General features: G+C 53.7%; 1 protein-coding gene across 1 annotated transcript in view; it reads left to right on the top strand.

Annotated features, from left to right (window-relative positions):
- Positions 1-7,533, top strand: part of SLC8A2 (solute carrier family 8 member A2) — a 28,178-nt gene extending 20,645 nt beyond the window's left edge. Inside the window, exons 7-9 of the mRNA XM_052656136.1 lie at positions 145-244; positions 4,619-4,897; positions 7,157-7,533. Of these exons, the coding sequence (XP_052512096.1) occupies positions 145-244; positions 4,619-4,897; positions 7,157-7,533 (756 nt within the window). The remainder of the gene's footprint in view (positions 1-144; positions 245-4,618; positions 4,898-7,156) is intronic.
- The last annotated feature ends 15,027 nt before the right edge of the window (positions 7,534-22,560 follow it).

Raw genomic sequence — 22,560 nt, 5'->3', positions numbered from 1 at the left:
TTGTCCCTTCTTGCTAGTAGAACCCAGCTATGGAAAGTTGGGGACCCCTGAGCATGGGGTGTGAGCCTCCATCCCCAGGACCCCTCATGGAGCTGCCCAAAGGTGGTCATGGACCATGGTCTCTCCCTACCCTCTCATCCCCAGAATACGGTGGATAAACTCATCAAGAAAACGAACTTGGCTTTGGTGATTGGGACTCATTCGTGGAGAGAGCAGTTTTTAGAGGCAATTACGGTGAGCGCAGGTAAGTGGGGAGGGAGGAGAGAGGAAGAAGAGAGGGATGAAGAGACAGAGAGAGACATAAAAAGGAGAAGGGAAGAGGGACAAGGAGAAAAGATCAGAGAGAAGACGAGAGACACAGGGAAATGCAAAGAGAAAGACCAAGACACAGAGAGACAAAGGAGAAGACAGGGAACGAATGCAAATAGGAGAGACAGACAAATAGGACAGACAGACACACGGAAAAGCACACAGAATCCCGAGGAAGGACAGAGATGCAGAGACATCTTTCAGATACATGAAAGATGTAGAGAATGAGGAGGCAGAAGGCCAGAGAGAGGCAGAAAGTTGGTGGACACAGGATCAGAGGTGGAGCGCTGTGGGAAGGAGGGGTCCCAGCCTGGGCTTTCTCCTGGCATTCAGGCAATTGGAGGGTGGAAACAGGTGAAATGATGCGGCCTCCCCTGCTGGGCCTGGGCTCCTCTGTTACCATGGAGACAGTCACCAGGGCACCCAACTCTCCCACCCCAGTGGTTCTCACCCCTTAGGCCTCAGAAGGCCCACACTGCCCCCCTGTGGCCAGATGTATGATGACATGGATTCACAGGCTATCTTGGAGACCCTTTTTGATAGAGATTGGGGAAACTGAGGCCCAGAGACATAGGAGGGACTGGCCTGAAGTCCCACAGGGAATCGAGAAAGGGCCAGGGTGGAACTCAGTACTTCTGTCCCTTGCAAGCATCAGGTTTTCTTCAGGGAGGCCAACCCTGGTGGAAAATAAACACACACAAGGAACTGTGGTTAGAAAGAAACTGGTTGATGGGATCAGAGGAAGCCAGGTATCAGGGATGGAAAAGGACCAGGTAGTGGGCCCAGAGACACCAGATTGGAAACCTAATAGAAGGGAAGGGGCATCCCCTCTGGAGCCACATTCTTCTTTCAACATCTACTTCTTTTATATATATGTATCATCCATGCGTTTATTTTATTGTACATTTATTTGCATTAGAATCAATCAGCTTTGAGTACCTAAATAGTACACGTGTTTTTGTCGTTGCTGTTCAGTTGCTAAGTCATGTCCGGCTCTTTGCAACCCCATGGACTGTAGCCCGCCAGGCTCCTCTATCCATTGGGTTTTCCAGGCAAGAATACTGGAGTGGGTTGCCATTTCCTTCTCCAGGGGATCTTCCCGACTCAGGGACTGAACCCATGTCTCTTAGGTCTCCTGCATCGGCAGGCAGGCTTTTTACTAGCACCACCTGTGAAGGGATTCTCTGACCCCAGTCTGATGTAGGGACATTGCTGGAGACAAAGAAATGCTCATGACAGCTTGGGCCCTGTTCTCACAGAGCTCACTGTCCAGTGGGGGACACAGACCTGTCACAAGAGAATGATGAGCCAGAGTGTGCAGGCCTGGGTTGGGGGAGCCCAGACCAGGTGTCTGACCCAGCTTGAAGGTCAAGGAGGGCTTCCTGGAGGAGGAGGCGTCTGATCTGAGTTTTCAGATAGGAATAGGAGTTGGCCAGGAAAAGAGTGCCAGGTGGAGGGAAGTGATGCGTATGGAAATGTCGGAGATTATGGCACATTTGGGGACGGTGATTGGTTTCAGGCATGAAGAAGAGAACTGGGATGAGGTTGGAGGTAGCAGGGTCCAGACCCCAAAGGCCTTAGAGGCCACAGGAGGGGGCTGGGGTGTCATCTTAGATGCAGTGGGGAGCCATGGAATGTTTTAAATGAGGGAAGCTTCTGGAGAGAGAGAGCCTATAGAAGGAAGTGGGAGAGGGTGGGAGGGGTTATGAGCTGAGGCTGTCAAAACTGGCAGGAGAGACTTCCCTGGCGGTCCAGTGGTTAAGACTCCGGGCTCCCAATGCAGGGGGCACGGGTTCCATCCCTGGTTGGGGAACTAAGATCCCATATGCAGCACGATCAAATAAATAAGGAAATAAAAAACTGGCAGGAGGTGGGTCAGGCAAGGTTTCAGAGGATGTGGCAAGCAATTTGAGCTTCAAGAACAGTGGGAAGCCAGAACAATGTCTGTAGGGACGTAGTGAACCTAAGAAGGTTCATAAAACTGAAACTGTGGACATGAGATGGTGGTCATAGAGGCCACAGGTCTATAGAAAGCAGGTGATTAGAGGAAATAGTGATAATAATAACAGTAACAATAATCACTATGATGATGATAATGATGAAGATGGGTTGAGTGTCAGGCAGCTTTGAAGTCCATTTCCTGTAGGAACTCATTTAATGAGTGTCCTCAGAGTATCCGGGTTGGGGATTGAGCCTTTTGTACTTTGTTCTGCAAATGGCTTTTGGTTCCCCATGTGAACACAAAGCCTTCTGGTTCTCGCTTCCTTAGGGGATGAATTGTGTCCCACCTTGCGCGTAGAGGAGCTTTTGTATTTCCTTTACCTCCCATTCTCGGTGGAATGTTCTTTGCAGGCTGGACTTGGTTTTGAGCATCTCTGAATCCCCCCAGGCACTGGACAAGGCCTTCAACAGCAATGGCCAGAACAATAGCAATCGCAGTGGAGGTGTGCCAGGTCCCAGGGAGACCGCATCACAGGGCCTGACTCATGCAATCATCACAGCCTTCTCGAGGCAGGTCCAATTATTGCTTCCATTTCTCGAATAGCTATTTGGAGGCTCAGGGAGGTTAAGACACTGATTCAAGATCACACAGCAGATCCAGCATTTGATACCAAAACGTCAGATCCAGAACCACAGCATACTCATAAAGCTCCCTCTAGATGAGGGGTGCTGGAGAAGTAAGCAGAGGCCAGAGCCTGTGGGTACTGGAGGTGTGGGACTGTGGGCCTGGGTCTGAGAGCAATGGAGAGCTAAGGCAGGATTTGGAACAGGGAAGAGGGAAGCCCCAAGAGATGCAATGATAGCAGCCCCCTCCTTCCTAAGAGTGTGTCCTTCCTGCTCCAGCCTGAGCCATGTGGTCAGTTAGGGATTCATTCAGTGACAGGCAACAGAAAAGTTGACCATAAGTGGCTTAAGCACACTAGTTTATCTCTCACATGGAACAAAAAAAAATCTGTAGGAGGCAATAAAAAGTTAGCAGCAGCCTAGCAATGTTCATTCAAGGCCCAGGCTCCTTCTTTATTTCTCTTTCCCATTCTCAGCTGTTGCCCTCATGCTTGCAAGATGGCTGCTGTACCTCCAGGTCACAAGTCCATATTCCAGACAGGGAAAGAAAAAAAAAAAAAAGGGCAAGGAAACAGAAAGGAGCAGAGTGCCTGTTGCATTTGCGTTTGCAGTTTTAATTCCCAATTCCATTTTACTTATTTTATTTAAGCCAAGTGGCTATGTGAGCTGGAAAAGTAGGAAAGGGATGTGTGAGGCAAATCTACCAGTCTCTCTCTGTCTCCATGGCCACCAGCTGTCCTCTGCTCCTTGACAGTCCAAGGAGCCAGTGAGTGAGACCATGGAAAGTGGCTTCATCATTTGGTGGCTGGTCTTTTATTCCCTTGCTCTGAGCTGCTGGTCAGGGGTTACAGTGTTTCTTATCAGTACCCCTCCAGATGTAATTCTTGGCACACTCAAGTGTGTTCATTGCTTCTCATTCATTGCTTTCTGCTTATCTGTTTCGGGTGAGGGTAGGAAAACATTTCATTTGCACTTTCCCATTACACAAATCACTGCAGGTCAAAAGTGGGTTAAATTCGGGTCACCATAGGTGACACAAACAACTCTAAGGATGAGGCATCCTTTACAAAACTCAGAAAACACACCCATGATAACAGTACCCGTATCGGGAAAGCTAGAGCTTTCCAAAACCCTCTGTTTATGTCTCTTGGCCAGACTGGGTCACATGGCCCCTGCTGCAAGGGATTCTGGGAAGCAAGTGTTTAGCTGAGGACATGATTGCTGCTGGCTGCATGGAATTCTGGGAACGTGAATATTTATAGCCGAGGACAGCACTGTTGATAGCCTCAAGGGATTCTGGGGCAGTGACTAATGTTAGCTGGGTAAGGGGTTCTCTCTAGGTGCAGAGGATTCTGGGAAAGTGAACATGTTTAACTGAGCATGTGGCTACCATCAGCTGCGATGAATCAGAGGAAGTGAATATTTCCAGGTGCAGACATGACTGCCAGTGACCATAAAAGCTTCTGGGAAAAGCCATATCTTTAGCTAGGGATCTGGCCACCCCTAGCAGAAGGGATCCTGGGAAACTGGATATTTTTAGCTGGACGTGCGGCCTCCTCTAGCTTCAGATGATTCTGGGAAAGTGAATATTTTTACCTGGGCCCAGACAGTCTCCTAGCTGAAAGGGATTCTGGGAAAGTAATTCGTCTGGGAGTGAGACTGTCTGGAAGTTGAACAGAAGGGGGGCTATGTAGGCGAGGAAGGAGGCACGGGCGTGTGCCCCAGCTGGGTTGTGTGCCCACAGGGGACGAGGAGGAGGAGGAGGACGGGTCCCGGGAGGAGCGGCTGCCGTCGTGCTTTGACTACGTCATGCACTTCCTGACGGTGTTCTGGAAGGTTCTGTTTGCCTGCGTGCCCCCCACCGAGTACTGCCATGGCTGGGCCTGCTTCGGTGTCTGCATCCTGGTCATCGGGCTGCTCACCGCCCTCATCGGGGACCTCGCTTCCCACTTCGGCTGCACCGTTGGCCTCAAGGACTCTGTCAACGCTGTTGTCTTCGTGGCCCTGGGCACCTCCATCCCCGGTAACCTCTTGGGAGACCACTTGTTGGGGGAGGGTCTCAGAGAAGCTGGGCAGGTGGAGGAGCCTTGGAGAAAGGCCCTGCAGAAATAAGGTGGTAAAATCACACAGAACCAAGTCCGGTGGGTCCCTTAGAAATAGGAAGCTGGGTATAATGGAATCTAGGCAGGGGGAGCCCATGGATTCAATTTGTTGTTGTTATTTAGGCACTAAGTTGAGTCTCACTTTTTGTGAACCCATGGACTGTAGCCTGCCAGGCTCCTCTGTCTATGGGATTTCCCAGGCAAGAATACTGGAGTGGGTTGCCATCACCTTCTCCAAGGGATCTTCCTGGCCCATTGAATCCACATCTCATGCACTGGCAGGTGGATTTTTTTTTTTTTTAACCCCTGAGCCATGTGACATGAATTCTCCCTGAAAGCAACCAGGTGGAATGTCCCATAGAAGTAAGGTGATAGGAAATGGTAGAAACCAGATGATGGATTTTATCAGAAGAAAGTGGCAGAACACTGAAGAGACGGTGTTGGAAGGGGAGGGGCATAGAAAGAAGGTGGGGACTTTGTAGAAACCATGCAGTGAGTTCCAAAGAAACAAGATATTAATATTCACCTCCCCTCCCCCTGCCAAGGAACCAGATGGGAGAGTCCATGGACCTCTGTTCCTGGGCATGATCTGAACCAGGCCACCGGCTTTAACCCCACCAGTTAAAGCCATCAAAGCTTCAACTAAGATAAGGGGCAGAGCAGAAACCAGATATTGGAGGAAATGCCATAGAAAGAAGACTCAGAGATGGCAGCATATATTCTACTGAATCACCATGGCCAGGAATCTCTTCTTTTCCCCAAGTCTGAGGCAGGGTCCCTGAGAAACCAGGCGGCGCAGACAGAAATTCCTACAGGAGAGAGAAGACTAAGCTTGGAGCCTGACACCTTTCTTTTCCTCCTCATCAAAGGCATTCACCAGCCAGGTGGTGGCGCTGTAGGCCCAGAAAGCAGGTGATGGGGCCTGCAGAAAGCCACCAAGGTGAACAGTTCTGAGGCCTGCCCTCCACTCTAGAGACCTGCGAACTTAGCAAGATACCTAGAAATGGATGGAGGCCAGAGCAGCGAAGCTGTAGGCTCGACAGAAGCCAAGCAGGGAACTGATGGGCAAGAGGTGCCATGTGGGTGGGGCCTGACATTTGTCCAGGCAGGGGGCAATGGGGTGACCGGGCCTGGGGAAACAGGCAGGAGGAGGTTCCTGGGAAACAGGTAGTGATTCCCATCGAAAGCAGGCAGCGAGTCCCAGAGAAGGTAGGCAGCGGGCCCCATAGAATAGAGTGGTTTCCACAACAACATAGAAGTGTGTCCCACTCGAAGTAGACTGAGTTCTACAGAAGGCAGGCAGCAAATCCCACAGAAAGCAGGCAGCAAATCCCACAGAAGGCAGGCAGCAAATCCCACAGAAGGCAGGCAGCAAATCCCACAGAAGGCAGGCAACAAATCCCACAGAAGGCAGGCAGCAAATCCCACAGAAGGCAGGCAACAAATCCCACAGAAGGCAGGCAGCAAGCCCCATATAGAGAGAGCAGCAGAGCCCATAGCAATGGAGACTGCGGCGGGGAATAATAGAAAGTAGACAGGGGAGCCCCTAGAGACAGGCGCTGAGTCCCAGAGAGCAGGTAGTGTATCCCACCGGATGTAGACACCTTCCATAACAAAGCAGGCAGCCGGGCCTGTGGCCAGCAGGCACAGGTCTAGCGACTGACCTTGGCTTTCCCTGGTGGCTCAGATGGTAAACAATCTGCCCTCAGTGCGGGAGACCCACGTTCAATCCCTGGGTGGAGAAGATCCCCTGGAGAAGGAAATGGCAATCTACTCCAGTTTTCTTACCTGGAGAATCCCACGGGCAAGAGGAGCCTGGCGGGCTACAGTCCATGGGGGTTGCAAAGAGGCAGTCCCACACGACTGAGTGACTAACACTTTCGCTTTGCCCCCTGGGTGGGATCAAGGGCCCAGACCTCCAGAAGGGGAAATCGTCTGGTTTCTACCATTTCCCCACCGCGTTAGTTCTATGGGACATCCCATTGGTGGCTCTGGGGGCAAGGATTCATACACATTGAATCCATGGGGCGCTCTGCTGGAGCTCTGACCACGCTGGATCCTCGGGGTCAGCAGGGTGCTGGTGGGCCTATCTGGGAACCAGGTGACTGACCGATGCTTGCGATGGGGGGAGGGTGTCCCCCGCTGAGCCCCCTCTGACCCTCGGTGTCCCCGCCCCGCAGACACGTTCGCCAGCAAGGTGGCGGCGCTGCAGGACCAGTGCGCCGACGCGTCCATCGGCAACGTGACGGGCTCCAACGCCGTGAACGTGTTCCTGGGCCTGGGCGTGGCCTGGTCGGTGGCCGCCGTGTACTGGGCGGTGCAGGGCCGCCCCTTCGAGGTGCGCACTGGCACGCTGGCCTTCTCCGTCACGCTCTTCACCGTCTTCGCCTTCGTGGGCATCGCCGTGCTGCTCTACCGCCGCCGGCCGCACATCGGCGGCGAGCTGGGCGGCCCGCGGGGCCCCAAGCTCGCCACCACCGCGCTCTTCCTGGGCCTCTGGTTCCTCTACATCCTCTTCGCCAGCCTCGAGGCTTACTGCCACATCCGGGGCTTCTAGGGGCCTCCGCAGGGACTCGGCCTCCAGCCTCGAGACCGCTGCATCCGTGCTGGGCTGCATCTCCCTGGTCCTCCGGAGACGCAACCTCCTCTCCGGGGACTCGGCCCCGCCGTCCCCCAGGGACGCGATCGCCGCCCCCCGCCCGCCACCGCCCGCACCCCGTCCTCCGTCCCCACTAACAGCCTTCACTCTTCCCCTGCGGAGCCTCCCCAGGTCCTCCTGCAAAGAACAGCTCCTCCAGTTACCTGCAGCTCCTGCCCATCCCTGTTAGTTACTGGCTATGTTCCTGGAGGCCCCTCCCCCGAGAACCCTCCCCCATCTGTGACCCTCTCCATCTCTCGCTTGAGACTGCCAGCCTTGCTCTATCCCATAAGTCCCCGGGCCTCAAGAGGAACACCCCCACCTCCTTCCAGGAACCTGTGCCCCAGGACCTCAGAACTTAGCCCTCCCTGAGGGGCCCTTGACGGAGGCCTATCCATCCTAGGATGTCACGGATCTCAGGCCTTCCCCCAACCCTCAGGGAGCTTCGTTGGCCTGGGTGGTAGGGGGACAGGTGGGTGCGTGCATGGGGGAGGGGACACACCTCCCTCCTCCCCCACCTCCGATTTCTCCACTCAGGCCCTTGGGAGGACGCTAATTCTCTAATTCTCGAGGCTTGGAGAAGGGAGGGAAGGGGAGACGTTTGGGGTTTCAGCGCTGGAGGAGGCACACTTTGGACCTGTCACTTCTCACATTCCAGAGTCCCCACTTGTCTCCACTACCTCTGAGAGCCCAGCCATGCCTTGGAGGGGAGGGGGCCTGTGTGTGTATATAGTGTGTTTGGGGGAGGGGGGATGCGGGAGGGTGCATGACTTGGGGAAAGGGGGGGATGACAGACTTTTCTTTTGAGAGGGCAGCAGACACCCCCAGCCGTGAGAAGCGGCTTTGGGGAGGAGGCCGGGGATCCACGGGAGTATAGCCAATCTCCCCCGACAATCTAGAAGGCTCAATTTGCCCTCAGTGCCAGCCAATTCGGGCAGGACCCTCGAAGAGGAGACCGAGGGTCCCAGAGGACCAATGCTACTAGCCAGCAAATGCTGCCACATCTCTGCCTGATGCGGAGCAGGGGTGGGTGGGAGGGAGGGACGGGGGTCGGGGGGGTCTGGGTGGGCGTTTTTAACTTTGGAGGCCACCTATCTGTTGGCTGGCCATGTACATTTTCTTACTGTTGATGCTTCCTGCCCAAAGGACATACTTGGGGTGTGAGGAGTGCTGTCTACTTCTTGGGACCCTGAGGATGACCCTGCAACCCCCGTAACACCCTGCTTCCCACCGGTTTTTAGCGTCCTATCCTCCTGTTGTGCATCACCCCCAACATTCCAGACCTGTTGCCAACTCCCTTCTCTACACCCAGCTCATCAGCACTAGTCGCTGTCTCTGTGATTTCTGTAAAAGTTGCCATAAAACTGAAATTTTGCCTGGAAAAACGGCCTCCCCGTGGGAGGTTGGAATTCACGACGAGAGAGCTAATGAAGTCTTTAAGATTTGGGCAACTGGAAAATACACGAAGTAACCTGGGTTTTTCCATGTTCCCAGCATCCTCTGCAGGACACGCCCGCTTGCACCAGCCACTCTGAAGGTCCGCCCAGAGCTTCCCTTCGCCACGCCCCCACTTATTACCCGGGAGCTTCACTAGCCACGCCCCCATCCGTCACCCAAGAGCTTCCCTGGCCACGCCCCCTCCACACAGGAGCTTCCCTGGCCACGCCCCCACCCATCACCCAAGCGCTTCCCTGGCCACGGCCCCACGCCACCCAGATACTTTCCGTAGCCATGCCCCCATTCCCTCCGCCACAAACTTCTATGTCATCGGGTATCCTGGGAACACAAAAGAGGATCCTGCGTTGCCTGAGGAAGAGAGCTGGGGTTGATGGGTTTCCTAAAGAAATCAGGTAACTTTCTCAGAGAATTTGTGTGTGTGCGTGTGTGTGCGTGTGTGTGTGTGTGTGTGTGTGTGTGTGTGTGTGTGTCCTGATTAAGGGCACGGCCTGTTTAAAAGTGTCCAGCCTTGTGAGTTAATGACTGGTTGTCTTGCAAGTGGTTGGATCCTACAGGCAAGAATGGAGTGTCGACACGTGGGGAGTGGATCTGGGAGGGAGGGACTGGACAGTGTGAAGAATTTCCAGCCCAGAGAGTGAGGGCTTGGAGAGCCAAGTGGGGATAAGTACAAAGGACAGGCTTAGAGGATTCAGGTGAGTTCATGCCGAACGTGAGATGCCTGTGAGACATCTAGAGTGTGAAGAGACATGGGGGGGGGGGCGGGGGACACCTTGAGCTCAGCCCAGGGAGCTGCACTTGAGAGAGATTCAGGATTTGTTGGCAAGGAGGTGTCACCAAGCCACCGGAGGGGGTGGGGCTGCCCTGGGGCCTGGGTAGCAGGAGAAGAAAGCAGTGGCCTTGAGGACCCCTAACATCTAAGGGCCACATGGAAGGTGGGAGACCTGTCGAGGAGAAGAAGCCAGAGAAGTTGATGGGAAACCAAGTTCCTGGGTGGCATGGGGCCGTGGCCAGGGAAGCGCTTGGGTGATGCCAAGAGAAGTTTCTAGAATGAGGGCATGGTCAGCAGGACCCAAGGCTGTGAAGAAGTGGAGGAAGATGAGAGCTTAGAGGCTCCCCTTGGGTTTAGATCTTGATGTAAGCAGTTGAGGGGAGAATGTGGGAGCAGAAGTCAGACTGAAGTAGAGTGAGGAGTGGGTAGACGGTGGGGAAGCTGACTCAGAGCAAGTAGATCAGAGTTGGGAGAATCTTGAGAGAGAGTTTCTAGAGGGAGTTATGGGCCTGAGAGGGCTTTTCCTGCAAGGTGGGGAGAGGAGTGGGGCAAGAGGGCCCTGAAGGCAAGGGGTCTGAAGCTGGTGAGAACAGTGCCAACAGTGGCGGGCACTAAGGAGGGCCATGATGCTGGCACTGTGCTGGGCTCCGCCTTACGTGGTCTGCCATCAGTCCTGAGTCAATTCCTTCTACTGAGGCAACTGAGGCTCAGAGAGAGGAAGCAACTTGCCCACAGCCCCACAGCGAGGAAGGGCAGAGATGACGTCCAGGGTGCAGAGCGGGAGCAGGACACCTCTAATTCTACCAGATGTGAACCAGGACAGTGGGGACAGAGGCAGGGAAAGGTGTGAGCCTGGGGACAGGAAAAGGAGTGAGGTCTCTGCTTCAAACAGGGGCGTTTCCGGGGCTTGGGATGTGGACACAAAGCATCACAGATGCCAGTTCACCCCACCAGCAACGCCATGTTCCTTGCCTGGATACAAGGGGTTCCCAGGGGCAGCTTGGGAGCAGTTTGAATTCTTTGTCATAGGAAATGACAGAGCATAATGCTTTACTGTCTCAGTTCCTTCATCTGGAAAATGGGGATAATAGAATAATAAGATGGGGCTTCCCTGGTGGCTCAGATGGTAAAGAATCTACATGCAGTGGGGGAGACTTGGATTCAGTCCCTGGGTCAGGAAGATCTCCTGAAGAAGGGAATGGCTACCCACTCTGGTATTCTCGCCTGGGAAATCCCATGGACAGAGGAGCCTGGCGGGCTATAGTCCACGGGGTCACAGAGTTGGAGACGACTGAGCGACTTTAACAGTTTCACTTTCAATAATGATAGGAACTAATAGTGCCTAATAATAAGAAGAACTAATAAGAAGACGTCCCTGTTTCACAGGATTATTGTATTGTATTTAATTGTATGATTATTGTATTAAATATACATACATACATTTTTAGACTAATACCTAACAACAGTAAGAGCTTAGGCAAGAGGGTAAAGGGGCTACAGAAGATGAGATGGTTGGATGGCATCACTGGCTCAATGGACATTAAGTTTGAGCAAACTCTGGGAGATAGTAAAGGACAGGGAAGCCTGGTGTGCTGCAGTTCATGGGGTCCCAGAGACTCGGATACGACTTGGTGAGTGAACAGCAAAGCAAGAGCTTAGGAGGTGGGAATGGTTATACTTTCCAGTTTATTTGCTCATTTACACACATACACCCCATCCAGGAACAACTAGCCTCAAAAGGACAGAGAAATGCAAGACTTCCCATGACCTGCTTTGTCACCTGAGTCCCAGTTGTTCAATCATCGAGCCCAGGGGACAGGAAATAGACAGGGGGAGTATGCCTTCCTCTCCCTGCAGACCCTGGGATTCTTTCATCCTCTTGTCCAGTGGGTGCCTGCCTGTGTCTGGCACTGTGCATGGGACACTGCAGTGACCAAAATGTCGCTGGACCCTGTTCTTCCCAGGCTGACAGTGTGGTGGAGGGAACAGATGCCCAACAGGGTGCCAGAGGGACTTGCCAGGGTGCCACAAGAGGGCAAGGACTCTGTAGTAAGACACCGCAGGACGCCCATGTCACCGAACTGGGTGATTTAGGCAAGGGTTAAAAAAGGAGATATTAACAAGGCTGTGCACAGTATAGGGAAACAGACAAGGGATGGTGGGCAGTCTGGGGTTAGAAGCTAAGATGTTCCCACTCCTATCCTGCCGGGCTGGTTTCTGGAATCTGGAGAGGTGCTCTATGTAAGCCCTCTTAAGCGTAAAATGTTAGTCACTCAGTCGTGTCCAACTCTGCGACCCCATGGACTGTAGCCCACCATGTTCCTCTATCCATGGAATCCTCCAGGCAAGAATACTGGAATGGGTTCCCATTTCCTTCTCCAGGGGATCTTCCCAACCCAGGGATCAAACCTAGGTCTCCCGCATTTGCAGGCAGATTCTTTACCCTTTGAGCCACCAGGGGAGCCCCGTAAGAGCTCCTTATTCCTATTTTTATTAATAGCAATTAGGTATGAGTTTAGATGTGACTAGCAGGGCTCCAAAATAGTAGCGGTTTAAATAAAATTAGAATTTACTTCTCTCTCGTGTGACAGTTACAGCTGGGTCTGCAGCTCTATTTCAGGAAACTGAGCGTGTTGGTCTCTCAGTCCTGTCCGACTCTTTGCAGCCCCAGGGACTGTAGCTCCTCTGTCCATGGGATTTCCCAGGCAAGAATACTGGAGTGGGTTGCCATTCCCTTTTTCAGGGGATCTTCCTGACCCAGGGATCGAACCCAGGTCTCCTGCACTGCAGGCGGAGTCCTTCCTGTCTGAGCTGCCAGGGAAGCAGCAAAGCAGCTGCTCTACTAGTCACTCTGACAGAGCTGGTCTATGACCCTCAGCTATGTGGTCCAAGATGGCGCACCTCCGTGACGTCATCGTGCCGCCAGAAGGAGGGAGAGGGGAGGCGAGGTCCCGGATCCACCATCCTCTGCAAGGCTTTGACCCGGGAGTTCCACGTATCGCTTGCTTCGACATCTTAGTGTCCAGGTCTCAACCATCTGGCTTCACTGAGCTGGAAGAGGAGCTAGGGAAAATATCGTTTTAGTTCTGAGTCATCTTGCTAAAAGTCATAGAGGATTTTTAAAGAAAGACGAGAGATTGGATGTTGAGGAGCAAGGGACAGTCTCTTCTGCAGAAAGCTTTGCAGAAACTCATAGAGCTGATGCTCTGAAAAGCAATCAGATTCTAGGTATGAAATCACCACTGAAGTTAATGCCAAAGAGCCCCAGATTCTTTGTATCGCCCGCTCTTTAAACCTTCTCATTTTGTATTGGGGTATGGCCGATTAACAATGTTGTGATAGTTTCAGGTGAACAGCGAAGGAACTCAGCCATACATATACGTGTATCCATTCTCCCCCAAACTCCCCTCCCATCCAGGCTGCCACACAACACTGAGCTGAGTTCCACATGCTATACAGTAGGTCCTTGTTGGTTATGCATTGTAAATATAGCCATGTGTACATGTCCATCCCAAACTCTCTTAACTATCCTTTCCCCGATCCTTCCCCCACTCTGGCACCCATCAGCTTGTTGTCTAAGTCTGTGCATCACCTGTTCTGAGATTAAGGTCTTCATCTGGATCCAGTCCTGATCCTCTAACGTTCCCAGACTCTGAAATGCGCATTTCCTCTGCTTCATCTGTCTTAACAGTTCCCCGAGTCCTTAATCTATTTCATCCAAATAAATCTTCAGCCTAAAACCTCCCCTTAATCCCTCAATTTCCTCACCCACCTTTCTGTGACACTCCAAGCATCTCATCCTGGGTACGTGTTGTTACCTAACAACCACCCCAAACTTAGCGACTTAAAAATGACAAGTTATTATCTCTTGTGGTCTTGTGGTTGGCCCCAGTTCACTTAGCCTCTCTGGGTGGACTTGGGGTCTCACAATTGTGATCAGCTGTCAGATGAGACTACAGTTATGAAGGCAACCCACTAACTCCTAAGATAACTTCCTCGCGTGGCTGACAGTTGATGCTGACTGTCAGCTGAAAGCTGAGCTGGGGCTGTTGACCGGAGCCCGTGTCTTTCTTGACAATTTCTGTTTCCCTTTCTTTTGTATCTTGTCTGTGCACTGCTGTCTCCCTCCGCACCACCCTGTCTGTCTCTTTCCAGAGGTCTCTGTCTCTCTTTGATGCTGTCTCCTCCATCTCCTTAATTTCCCCTCTGTGTGTCTCTGCTTTGCTTTCTCGATTGTGTCTTCATGCCTTCCCTCTTTCTCTCTCTCTTTCCAAGTGTCAGTCTCCCCCCTCCCTCCCACCTCCCCCGTGTCTGTGTCTTTCTGTGTGTAACAGTTATCTATGACTGAGCAGCAAACCATCCTGAAACTTGGTGGCTTAAAACAATGATCCTCACAATTCTGTGTGTTGCTGCTGGTGGTGGCTGAGGTCACCGTGTGGCTGCGTTCATCTTGGAGCTTGGCTGGGGTTCGAACGTGCAAGGTGCCTTCATCTGTGGCTGGCAGTGGGTACTGTGCGTGGGCTGGGCCACTTCAGCTCTCCCTGGAGCCCCCTTGGCTAAGTGAACTCTTCAGGGCATGGTGTCTGGATTCCAAGAGAGCTGCTTTGTAAGCTGTAAGCCCATGTCTGCCATATCCCCTGGGTCAAAGCAAGTCACAGGATTCAAGGGGCGGGGTAATAGACACCACCTCTCAGTGGGTGGAGAGGGTGCCTGGAAGAAGGGGAGGAGTTGTTGGAGACCATCCGTGGTAGGCTGAATGATAGACGCCCCCCCCCCCCCCCAACCCTGCAAGAAGATATCCACGTCCTGATTTCTGGAGACTGTGAATGTGTTCACTCATGTGACAAAACAGGATTTTGCAGGTGTGATTACGTTAAGGATCTTGAGATGGGAAGATGATCCGGGATCAGCCTGGATCAGTGTGGATCCTCAGAAGGGGGAGACAGACAGGAGACAGTGCCACGCACAGAGGAGGAGGCCGTGTGGAGATGGGGCAGAGATTTGAAGATGCTGGCCTTGAAGATTGGAGCAATGTGGCCACAAGCCAGGGAATGCTGCAGCCCCCAGAAGCTGGAAGAGGCAAGGAACTGGTTGTCCCCTGGAACCTCCAGAGGGGTTGTAGCCCTGCTTGACTTTGGCCCATGGGGACTGATTTTGGACTTTCAGGTTCTGGAACTGTGAGAGAATAAAGCTGTGCTGTTCTAAGCCATTGACGTTGGGCTGGTTTGTTACAGCAGCAACTACGCCGTGTCTGGAGTTAATTCACCACTGCCACTTGTCTGTGAGTTTCTATAGATCTCTATATCTTGAACTCTTTTTAAAAAAATTATGATGAAATACACTTCACACGCTTATAATTGAGGCTTCCCTGGGTAGCTCAGGTGGTAAAGAATCTGCCAGCAATGCAGGAGACCTGGGTTGGGAAGATCCCCTGGAGGAGGAAATGGCAACCCACTCCAGTATTCTTGCCTGGAGAATCCCACAGACAGAGGAGCCTGGTGGGCTCTCATCCATGGGTTTACAAACAGCTGGAACACGACTCAGTGACTAAATGACAAGAACACTTCACATAAAATGTACTGTTCTAGCCGTTTTCAAGGGCACGTTGTGGAGCCGCTATCACTGTCTAGTTCCAGATCTTTCTCATCACACCCCACCCTCGAGCAAACCCCCAGACCCAGCCACTCCCGATTCGCCCCTCCACCCCTGCCCCAGGCAGCCACTAATCTTCCTCCTGTCTCTATGGATTTGCCTATTCTGGATATTCCATGTAAATGGCATCCTGCGATATGTGGGGTTTTGTTTCAATGTTTGAATTTTCTTCGTGTATGCATCTTTGCCTGTGCTGGGTCTTCGTTGCTGCAAGTGGTGGCTACCCTCTAGCTGGGGTGCACAGTCTTTTCACGGCGGTGACTTCTCCTGTTGCAGGGCACAGGCTGCAGTAGTTGTGGCACCTGGGCTTACTTGCTCCACGGCTCGTGGGATCTTCCCGCACCGGGGATCGAACCTGCGGCCCCTGCATTAGCAGGCGGACTCTCAGCCACTGAACCACCAGGGAAGTCCAATACGTGGTCTTTTGCGACTGACTTCTTTCACTCAGCATGAGTAACGTTTTCGAGGTCCATCCACGTAGTAGCATGAGAAACTGAACTGACAGGATGCATGGGTAAATAGGTAATAAAAGATTTATTTTAAATCATTGGCTTATGTGATTGTAAAGGCTGAAAAGTCCAAAATCAGTGGAACTCGGGGAAGCACCGAGGTTGCAGCTCAAATCTGAAGACAGTCTGGAAGCAGAATTCCCCTTTGCTTGGGGAACCTCAGTCTGGTTTTCTTTAAGGCATTCAACGGATTGGGTGAGGCCCATCCACATTATGGAGGGTAATATCCTTAACTCTGGGCACGATAGCTTAGTCGAATGAACGTATACAGTTAACCATCACAGCCGAGGGTGGGGATTCCCTTCTCCTTTTACCCCCTTTCTGCTCATCCACCATGTCCCTGGCTGGCCACTGTCCCAGGCTTGTTTGTAAGGTGATCCCAGGAAATACTGGAGGAGAGACAGGGAAGGAAGGCATTAAAGGGTGTGTTGATGAACGGGTCACCCACTTCCTATGGGCAGTGAGGTCCACTGGGGATTCTAGAACCCTCTTTGGGAGCCCAACCTGGAGCAAAGAAGTTGGGGTCTTTATTAACTTCCGGCTGATGAAAGGGAGGGCTGTTTCATTCAGTGGGGAGTCACAGGTGCCAGCGTTGGGGGCTGCTGTTGGGTCAGAGGGGTGTGAATGGGGCTTCCCTCTTCCCCCAGGAAAATGCATGTTAGTTGCTCAGTTGTGTCCCACTCTGTGATCCTATGGACTGTTGCCGGCCAGGTTCCTCTATCCAAGGGAGTCTCCAGGCAGGAAAACTGGAGTGGGTTGCCATTCCCTTCTCCAGGGGATCTTCCCAACCCAGGGATCGAACCTGTGTCTCCCGCGCTGCAGGCAGATATTTTACCATCTGAGCCACCATGGAAGTTCCTTAGGCACCAAGGAATGAGGGGGGCACAATTGTGCCCAGGTCTCCTCCCTCCCCTGGCCCCACACCCCAGCTCCCTCCTCAGCACTCAGCTTCTGCAATCCCAGCAACAGGGATGGGCTTGCTCCCAGCATCTCCTCTGTGTCCTCCCATCCCCCTGAGGACTGAAGTCAGACTCTCAGGAGGACTTCCAGACAACTCAAGACTAGGGGGCCGGAGCGGGGCAGGGGGAGAAGGCCTCCAGGGGCTCCCAGGGCGCCTGCCAACTAGCTCCTCCCCGCTTGCCTTCTCCCTGCAATTTTCTCTCCCTAAGGTGGAGGGAAGGAAATGTCAAGGATGATGGATTGAAAGGGGGCAGCTGGGGTCAGGAGAGGAGGGACCGAAGGGTGGAGGGGAAGGGGAACACACAAGAGGCAGGGGGGAGGGAGCAGGGAAGGGAGAGGGCTCAGAACAAAACATCATCGGGCGTGGGGAGGGTAACAGAGAAAGACGAGGAGACAGAGAACGAGGACGAGGAGAGGGAAACCAGAGCCCTAACACGCAGCGCTGAGGACGACGGGAGAGGCTGAGAGATTCCGGCAGAGATGGCCCCAGGTTGAATGTAATCCTCCGGCCTCTTACCCAGCACACAAAGCCAAAGAGAGGCCACCACTTGGAGATGCACAGAAGAAAACCAGAGACTGAGAGATGGAGAGACCGGACCTGAGCAGGGCAAGGCGGGGAAAGGGAGAAATGGAGAGATACAGACAGAGGGAGATAGAGAGAAACGGAGGCAGAGAGTTACAGAGAGACCCAGGGGCAGAGACAGACAAACAGTCCCCAGGGACCCAGGGTTGGGGCATAGAGGTGGAGACAGGGAGAGAGAACGAGATGGAGAGACAGAGGTCCCCAGAGACAGAGACGGAGCTGGGGGTGGGGGTGGGGAGACAGAAAAAGAGATGGAAAGTGAAAGAGAGAATGTGTGAGAGAAACGGAGATAGAGACACGCACACAGAGAAAAAGATGCAGAGACAGATGGGCAGACGGACAGACAGACACACAGCCAAGCACACAGTGAAAGAGGAAGGGAAGAGGAGGGGGACGAGGATAAAGGAGTGAAGCGGGAGACTCAGAAAGGAGACAGGAGGCAGATTCAGAGAAAAAGGCCGGAGAGATGGGAAGGGGGCTGGGGCGGGGGGAGTCGCGGCCTGTGCCCCTCCCCCGCCCGGGTCAGGCCCGGTCCGCCCCGTGGCCTCTGCCGAGCCATGGCTAATGGTATGATTGCTTGGCGGGGCGGCAGGCAGCGGGTGACAAATGAGCCGCCGGAGTCACCAGCTCTGGTGATGGATGGCCTGGCGGCGGGCAGGAGGGGCGGGCGTGGGCTGGGGCGGGGGGCGCCCATCAAGATAAATGTTTCCTTCTCCTGGAGCCGGGCCAGGCACAGGGGGAGGAACTGGCGAGGAGTCTACGAGAGGCCTGGGCAGCGAGGTGCAGGAAGGCAGAAACTCGGGGACCGGGGTGGGGGCACAGAGAGGTGCAGAGACAAAGGCCAGAGACACGGGTCCCCAGAGATGACGGAGTTGGGGCGGCGGCGGGAGAGAAAGAGACAAGGGGAGAGATTGGGAGCAGGAGAGAGAGATGGAGACACGGAGAGATTGTCCAGAGAAAGAGAGACAGAGATAGAAAAGTAGAGCGAGAGACACGTGAGGCAGGCGGCTGGAAAGACAGACACCCAAGACAGACACACAGCCACAGGGGGCCCCTGACTCAGGACCCTGTCTTCCCCTACCTCTGAGATACAGACCCTTGGAGAGAGACCAGGAGTGGGGGAGAGGGGCAAGGGGGACATAGCTGATGACAAAAGGGGGAAACTGAGGCAGGGAGCGGGCAGGCTCAAGAGAGAAGATGCGGGAGTGCTGAGCGGCTCCTGGCAGGGTTCCTCCCCACCACCGACAGCTTGGATGCCACGCTGGAGGAACCGGGGTTGGGGAGACCTGGGAGGTCCCCCGGATCAACAGGGGGGGTCTGAGGCCTGGGATGAGGTTAGGGGTTGAGACCCCTCCTAAGGCTGGTGTTCACGTGGGAGTCTGTGCCTCTGCTGAGATGCACTCACACGCACACACATACAGATGAAGAGACACATCCAGACACACCTCCAGAGAGTGTGTTACTCGCTTAGTCGTGTCCGACTCTTTGCGGCCCCGTGGACTGTAGCCCACCAGCCTCCTGTGTCCATGGGGGTTCTTCAGGCAAGAATACTAGAGCGGGTTGCCATGCCCTCCTCCAAGGGTTCTTCCCCACCCAGGAACTGAACCCAGGTCTCCCTTATTGCAGGCAGATTCTTTTACCATTTGGGCCACGAGGGAAGCCCAAACGCACATCCAGAGAGAAAGGCATGAGAGCAGGTAAGAGGCTTCCAGATACCTGCACACCGGGGCCCACACAGCACCTCACAGATGCAGACAGCCAGCAGACACTGGCACCCTCCCCTGCCTGGGACTAAGGGCCCAAGGGTCCAGCCAAGAACCATTGAAGGGAGACAGCTCTGCAGAGAGTTGGGCTGGTGTGTGTGTGTGTGTGTGTGTGTGTGTGTGTGTGTGTGTGTCCGGGTGAGACAGACTGGGGCAGAGGGAGTGAGAGAGCCAGCCTCCCTTCTCGTCCCCTCTCCAGCCTTTGGCCTTTCCCATCAGTTTCTCTCCCAGACATTCCTATTTCCCCTGCTCTTCTCTTTAATTAAAAAGATTTATGCTCCAGAGTCCGAGCCCCTCCTCCTTGTTTAGGGGCTGAGCTCAGAGCAACGAGAGGAATAACTCTGGTCTCTGTCTCTCTGTGCGTCCCTCCCTTCCTCTCTCTCCTCGGTCTCTCCCCCGTCTCTCCCCCTCCTCTCTCCTGTCTCCGCATCGCTCTGGGACTCGGGCTGACCCCCTTTCCTTCTTTCTCTCTTTCCGCTGCTCTGTTTTCACCTCTCCTCGAGCCACTCAGCCCCTCAAATTGGCCTCACCCAGACCCCCACCCAGTTAAGACACAACTGCTTCCTTCCTTCCATCCACTCCCCCCAACCCCGACCCCCATCACAATCAGATGGGCCATCCTTCTTGTCTTCAGGACCAGCTTGGGCCTGGGGACCTCAGCACGCCCCTCCAGATCCAAAGCAAAGCTGGGGGCCTAGATCCCAGACTCCCCCACCCTAAGCCTCGACTGAGGGCTGTAGGGGGAGGGGAGAGGGGGGCGCACCCAGAAGAGCTTTGCATCTTTAATTAAAAAGTGATTTAAATTAATTTTCTGCTCCAAAACCCCTATCTGGGGGGCGGGGTGCGTGTGGCAGTGATTAAAGGCTCTTCTCGACCCCTCTGCCTTCCTTAAAGGGCCAGTGTCACCGAGGAACAAGGCCTGGGAGAGTTTCAAGGGGAGCATCCATTGGGATGAGGACCCCAGACTCAGTCAAGGAGGCTGGAGTCTGGGTGTCCCGGCACCTTCCAGTTTAACCATTTAGCCATCACTCACTCCCTCGGGCCCCTGTCTCATTCAGCTGACAGGGAAATTGAGGCTTAGAAAAGAAAGAGCTGATCTGAGGTGGGTGTGGACCCCAGATCCTTGGAGATGGCCAGGGAGGAAGGCTGATGGTGTGCCGAGGCGGGGGGGCGGTGTCAGAGGACAAGAGTCAGGGACACAGAGAAAGACAGGGACAGTCCTCCTGGATGAGACAGAGGCAAGGGGGTGGGTCGTGTGGATGTGAAGCTGAGCCCTGGGTGGATGAGAGGGGCCTTCCTGGGAGGCTGGGGGGCCAGGCCATCACCCTCGCCCTCCCGCTCCGGGAAGTGCTGCTGCTGTCCTGACCTCAGTCCTTCTTGCTGTAACTCCAACGGTCTCACCCTCTTCCCCGGGGCCTGGGTGGTTTCCTTTAATTTCCACAAGACAGGAGGAGGAGGGAGCAGCAGGGTGTGGCAGAGATGGAGCTGTTTATGAGGGTCATAAAAATATCCTTAGAGAGCCCAGCAGGGGTGGGGGTATGGTCTCCAGCCAGCCCTCTCAGCCCCCTTCTCTCTCTCAGACTCCATCTGCCCACCTCTGCCCCTCCTTTCCCTGGGTCTTCGTCTCCTCCAACTTCTGTCCCCTTCTCTCTGGATCTCTGCCTCATTTCTTTTTTAGAGTTCTTCCTCTGGGGTGATGGTTTCTAGCTGTTGGGGTCAAACATCCTTTTTGGTCATAGGATGAAAACTATGGGCCATCTCCCTGTAAAATCACATAGGCACCAGGTCCATACTTTGCCAGGAAGACTTGAGGGAGTTCACAGGCCTCCTGATGCCCACTTACACATCCCCTTGAGAATCTGAGGTCACCAGAGGATAAAGACCCTCCTGAAGGGCTTCCCTAGTGGTCCAGGGGTTAAGAATCCGCCTTGCAATGTAGGGGATGCTGGTTTGATCCCTGGTCCGGGAAGATCCCACATGGCAAGGAGCGGCTAAGTCCATGCACCACAGCTCGTGGGCCTGTGCTCTAGAGCCCGTACTCCGCAACCAGAGAGGTCACTGCAGCCAGAAGCCCTTGACCCCCAACTGGAGACTCAGCCCTGCTCGCCGCAACTAGAGAAAGCCTGCATGCAGCAGTGAAGATGCAGCACAGCCAGAAATAAAATGAAAAAAAAAATTAAGAAGAAACACATGTAAGGACTTCCCCGGTGGCCTAGTGGCAAAGAATCTGCCTCCCAGCGCAGTTCAGTCCCTGGTCCAGGAAGACTCCACGTGTTGCAGAGCACCTAAGCCACTGAGCCGGCGTGCTGTAAGTACTGGGCCCGCATTCCACAAGAGAAGCCTGCACACTGCAATGAAGACCCAGCACAGGCAAAAATAAATAAATTTTTAAAATACATGCCGTGTTTTTTTTTTTCCTCAAAGACCCTACTGTAGAAAAAGCCAGTGAGAGAATGAATCCCAAGTCTTGCTCTCCCTCCCCATGCCCCCTCCTGCCCTTGCTGGCCTGGAAAACATTCCTGCCCCAGGCCCTTTGCACCTGCCATCCCTCTGCCTGGCATGATAGGCAGACACCTGCAGAGCTCCCTCCATCCCCTTCTCCAGGTTTCCCCTCAGATGACACCTCCCCTGAGGGCTTGCCTGTCCAGCTTTTGTCATCTCCCTGTCTTTATTCTGCTTCATCTCAGAGCACTTATCACCTCCAAATGTGATTTTATACTTACGCATTTATTTACCTGACTCTCCTCTCTCCCCCACACCATCCCCAGGAGCATGTGAGGGCCAGGAGGCCAGGAAAGGTTGTTCTTCGCTCCCTGTGACATCTCCAGAACATCACCCAGCACACAGTAGGTGCTCAATAAACTTCTGTTGCAGATACCTTCTTTATTTCACTAGAACACCAGTTTCAAAGGCTGCCTGGGCCCCAGGCTCCTCCGGGAATCCTTTGATCTCCAGCAGATGTGTAACCAGCCACATCTTAACCTTCAGTTTCGGAGATTCCACCACAAACTCCTGAGAACCGCTGAGGGGGATACAGGCTAAGAAACTTGCAAAAGGCAGAGGTCAAAAGTGGGCAGAGGGACAGAGTGAGGTATCTAGGCACACACTTCAACACCCCAAACTCACCATATTCATACACAGAAACAACACACCCGTAACAGGCATGAACCAACCATCGGGCACACAGACACAGCCATAGACACACACACACACACACACACAGATGGCTTCAGGGAAGCACATAAGTGTCCC

This window comes from Budorcas taxicolor, chromosome 18 (assembly GCF_023091745.1).
Source record: "Budorcas taxicolor isolate Tak-1 chromosome 18, Takin1.1, whole genome shotgun sequence".
In the NCBI taxonomy this organism is placed as follows: Eukaryota; Metazoa; Chordata; class Mammalia; order Artiodactyla; family Bovidae; genus Budorcas; species Budorcas taxicolor.
Note: the sequence above shows the minus strand (reverse complement) of the source record. Positions and strands in the feature narration are given on the sequence as shown.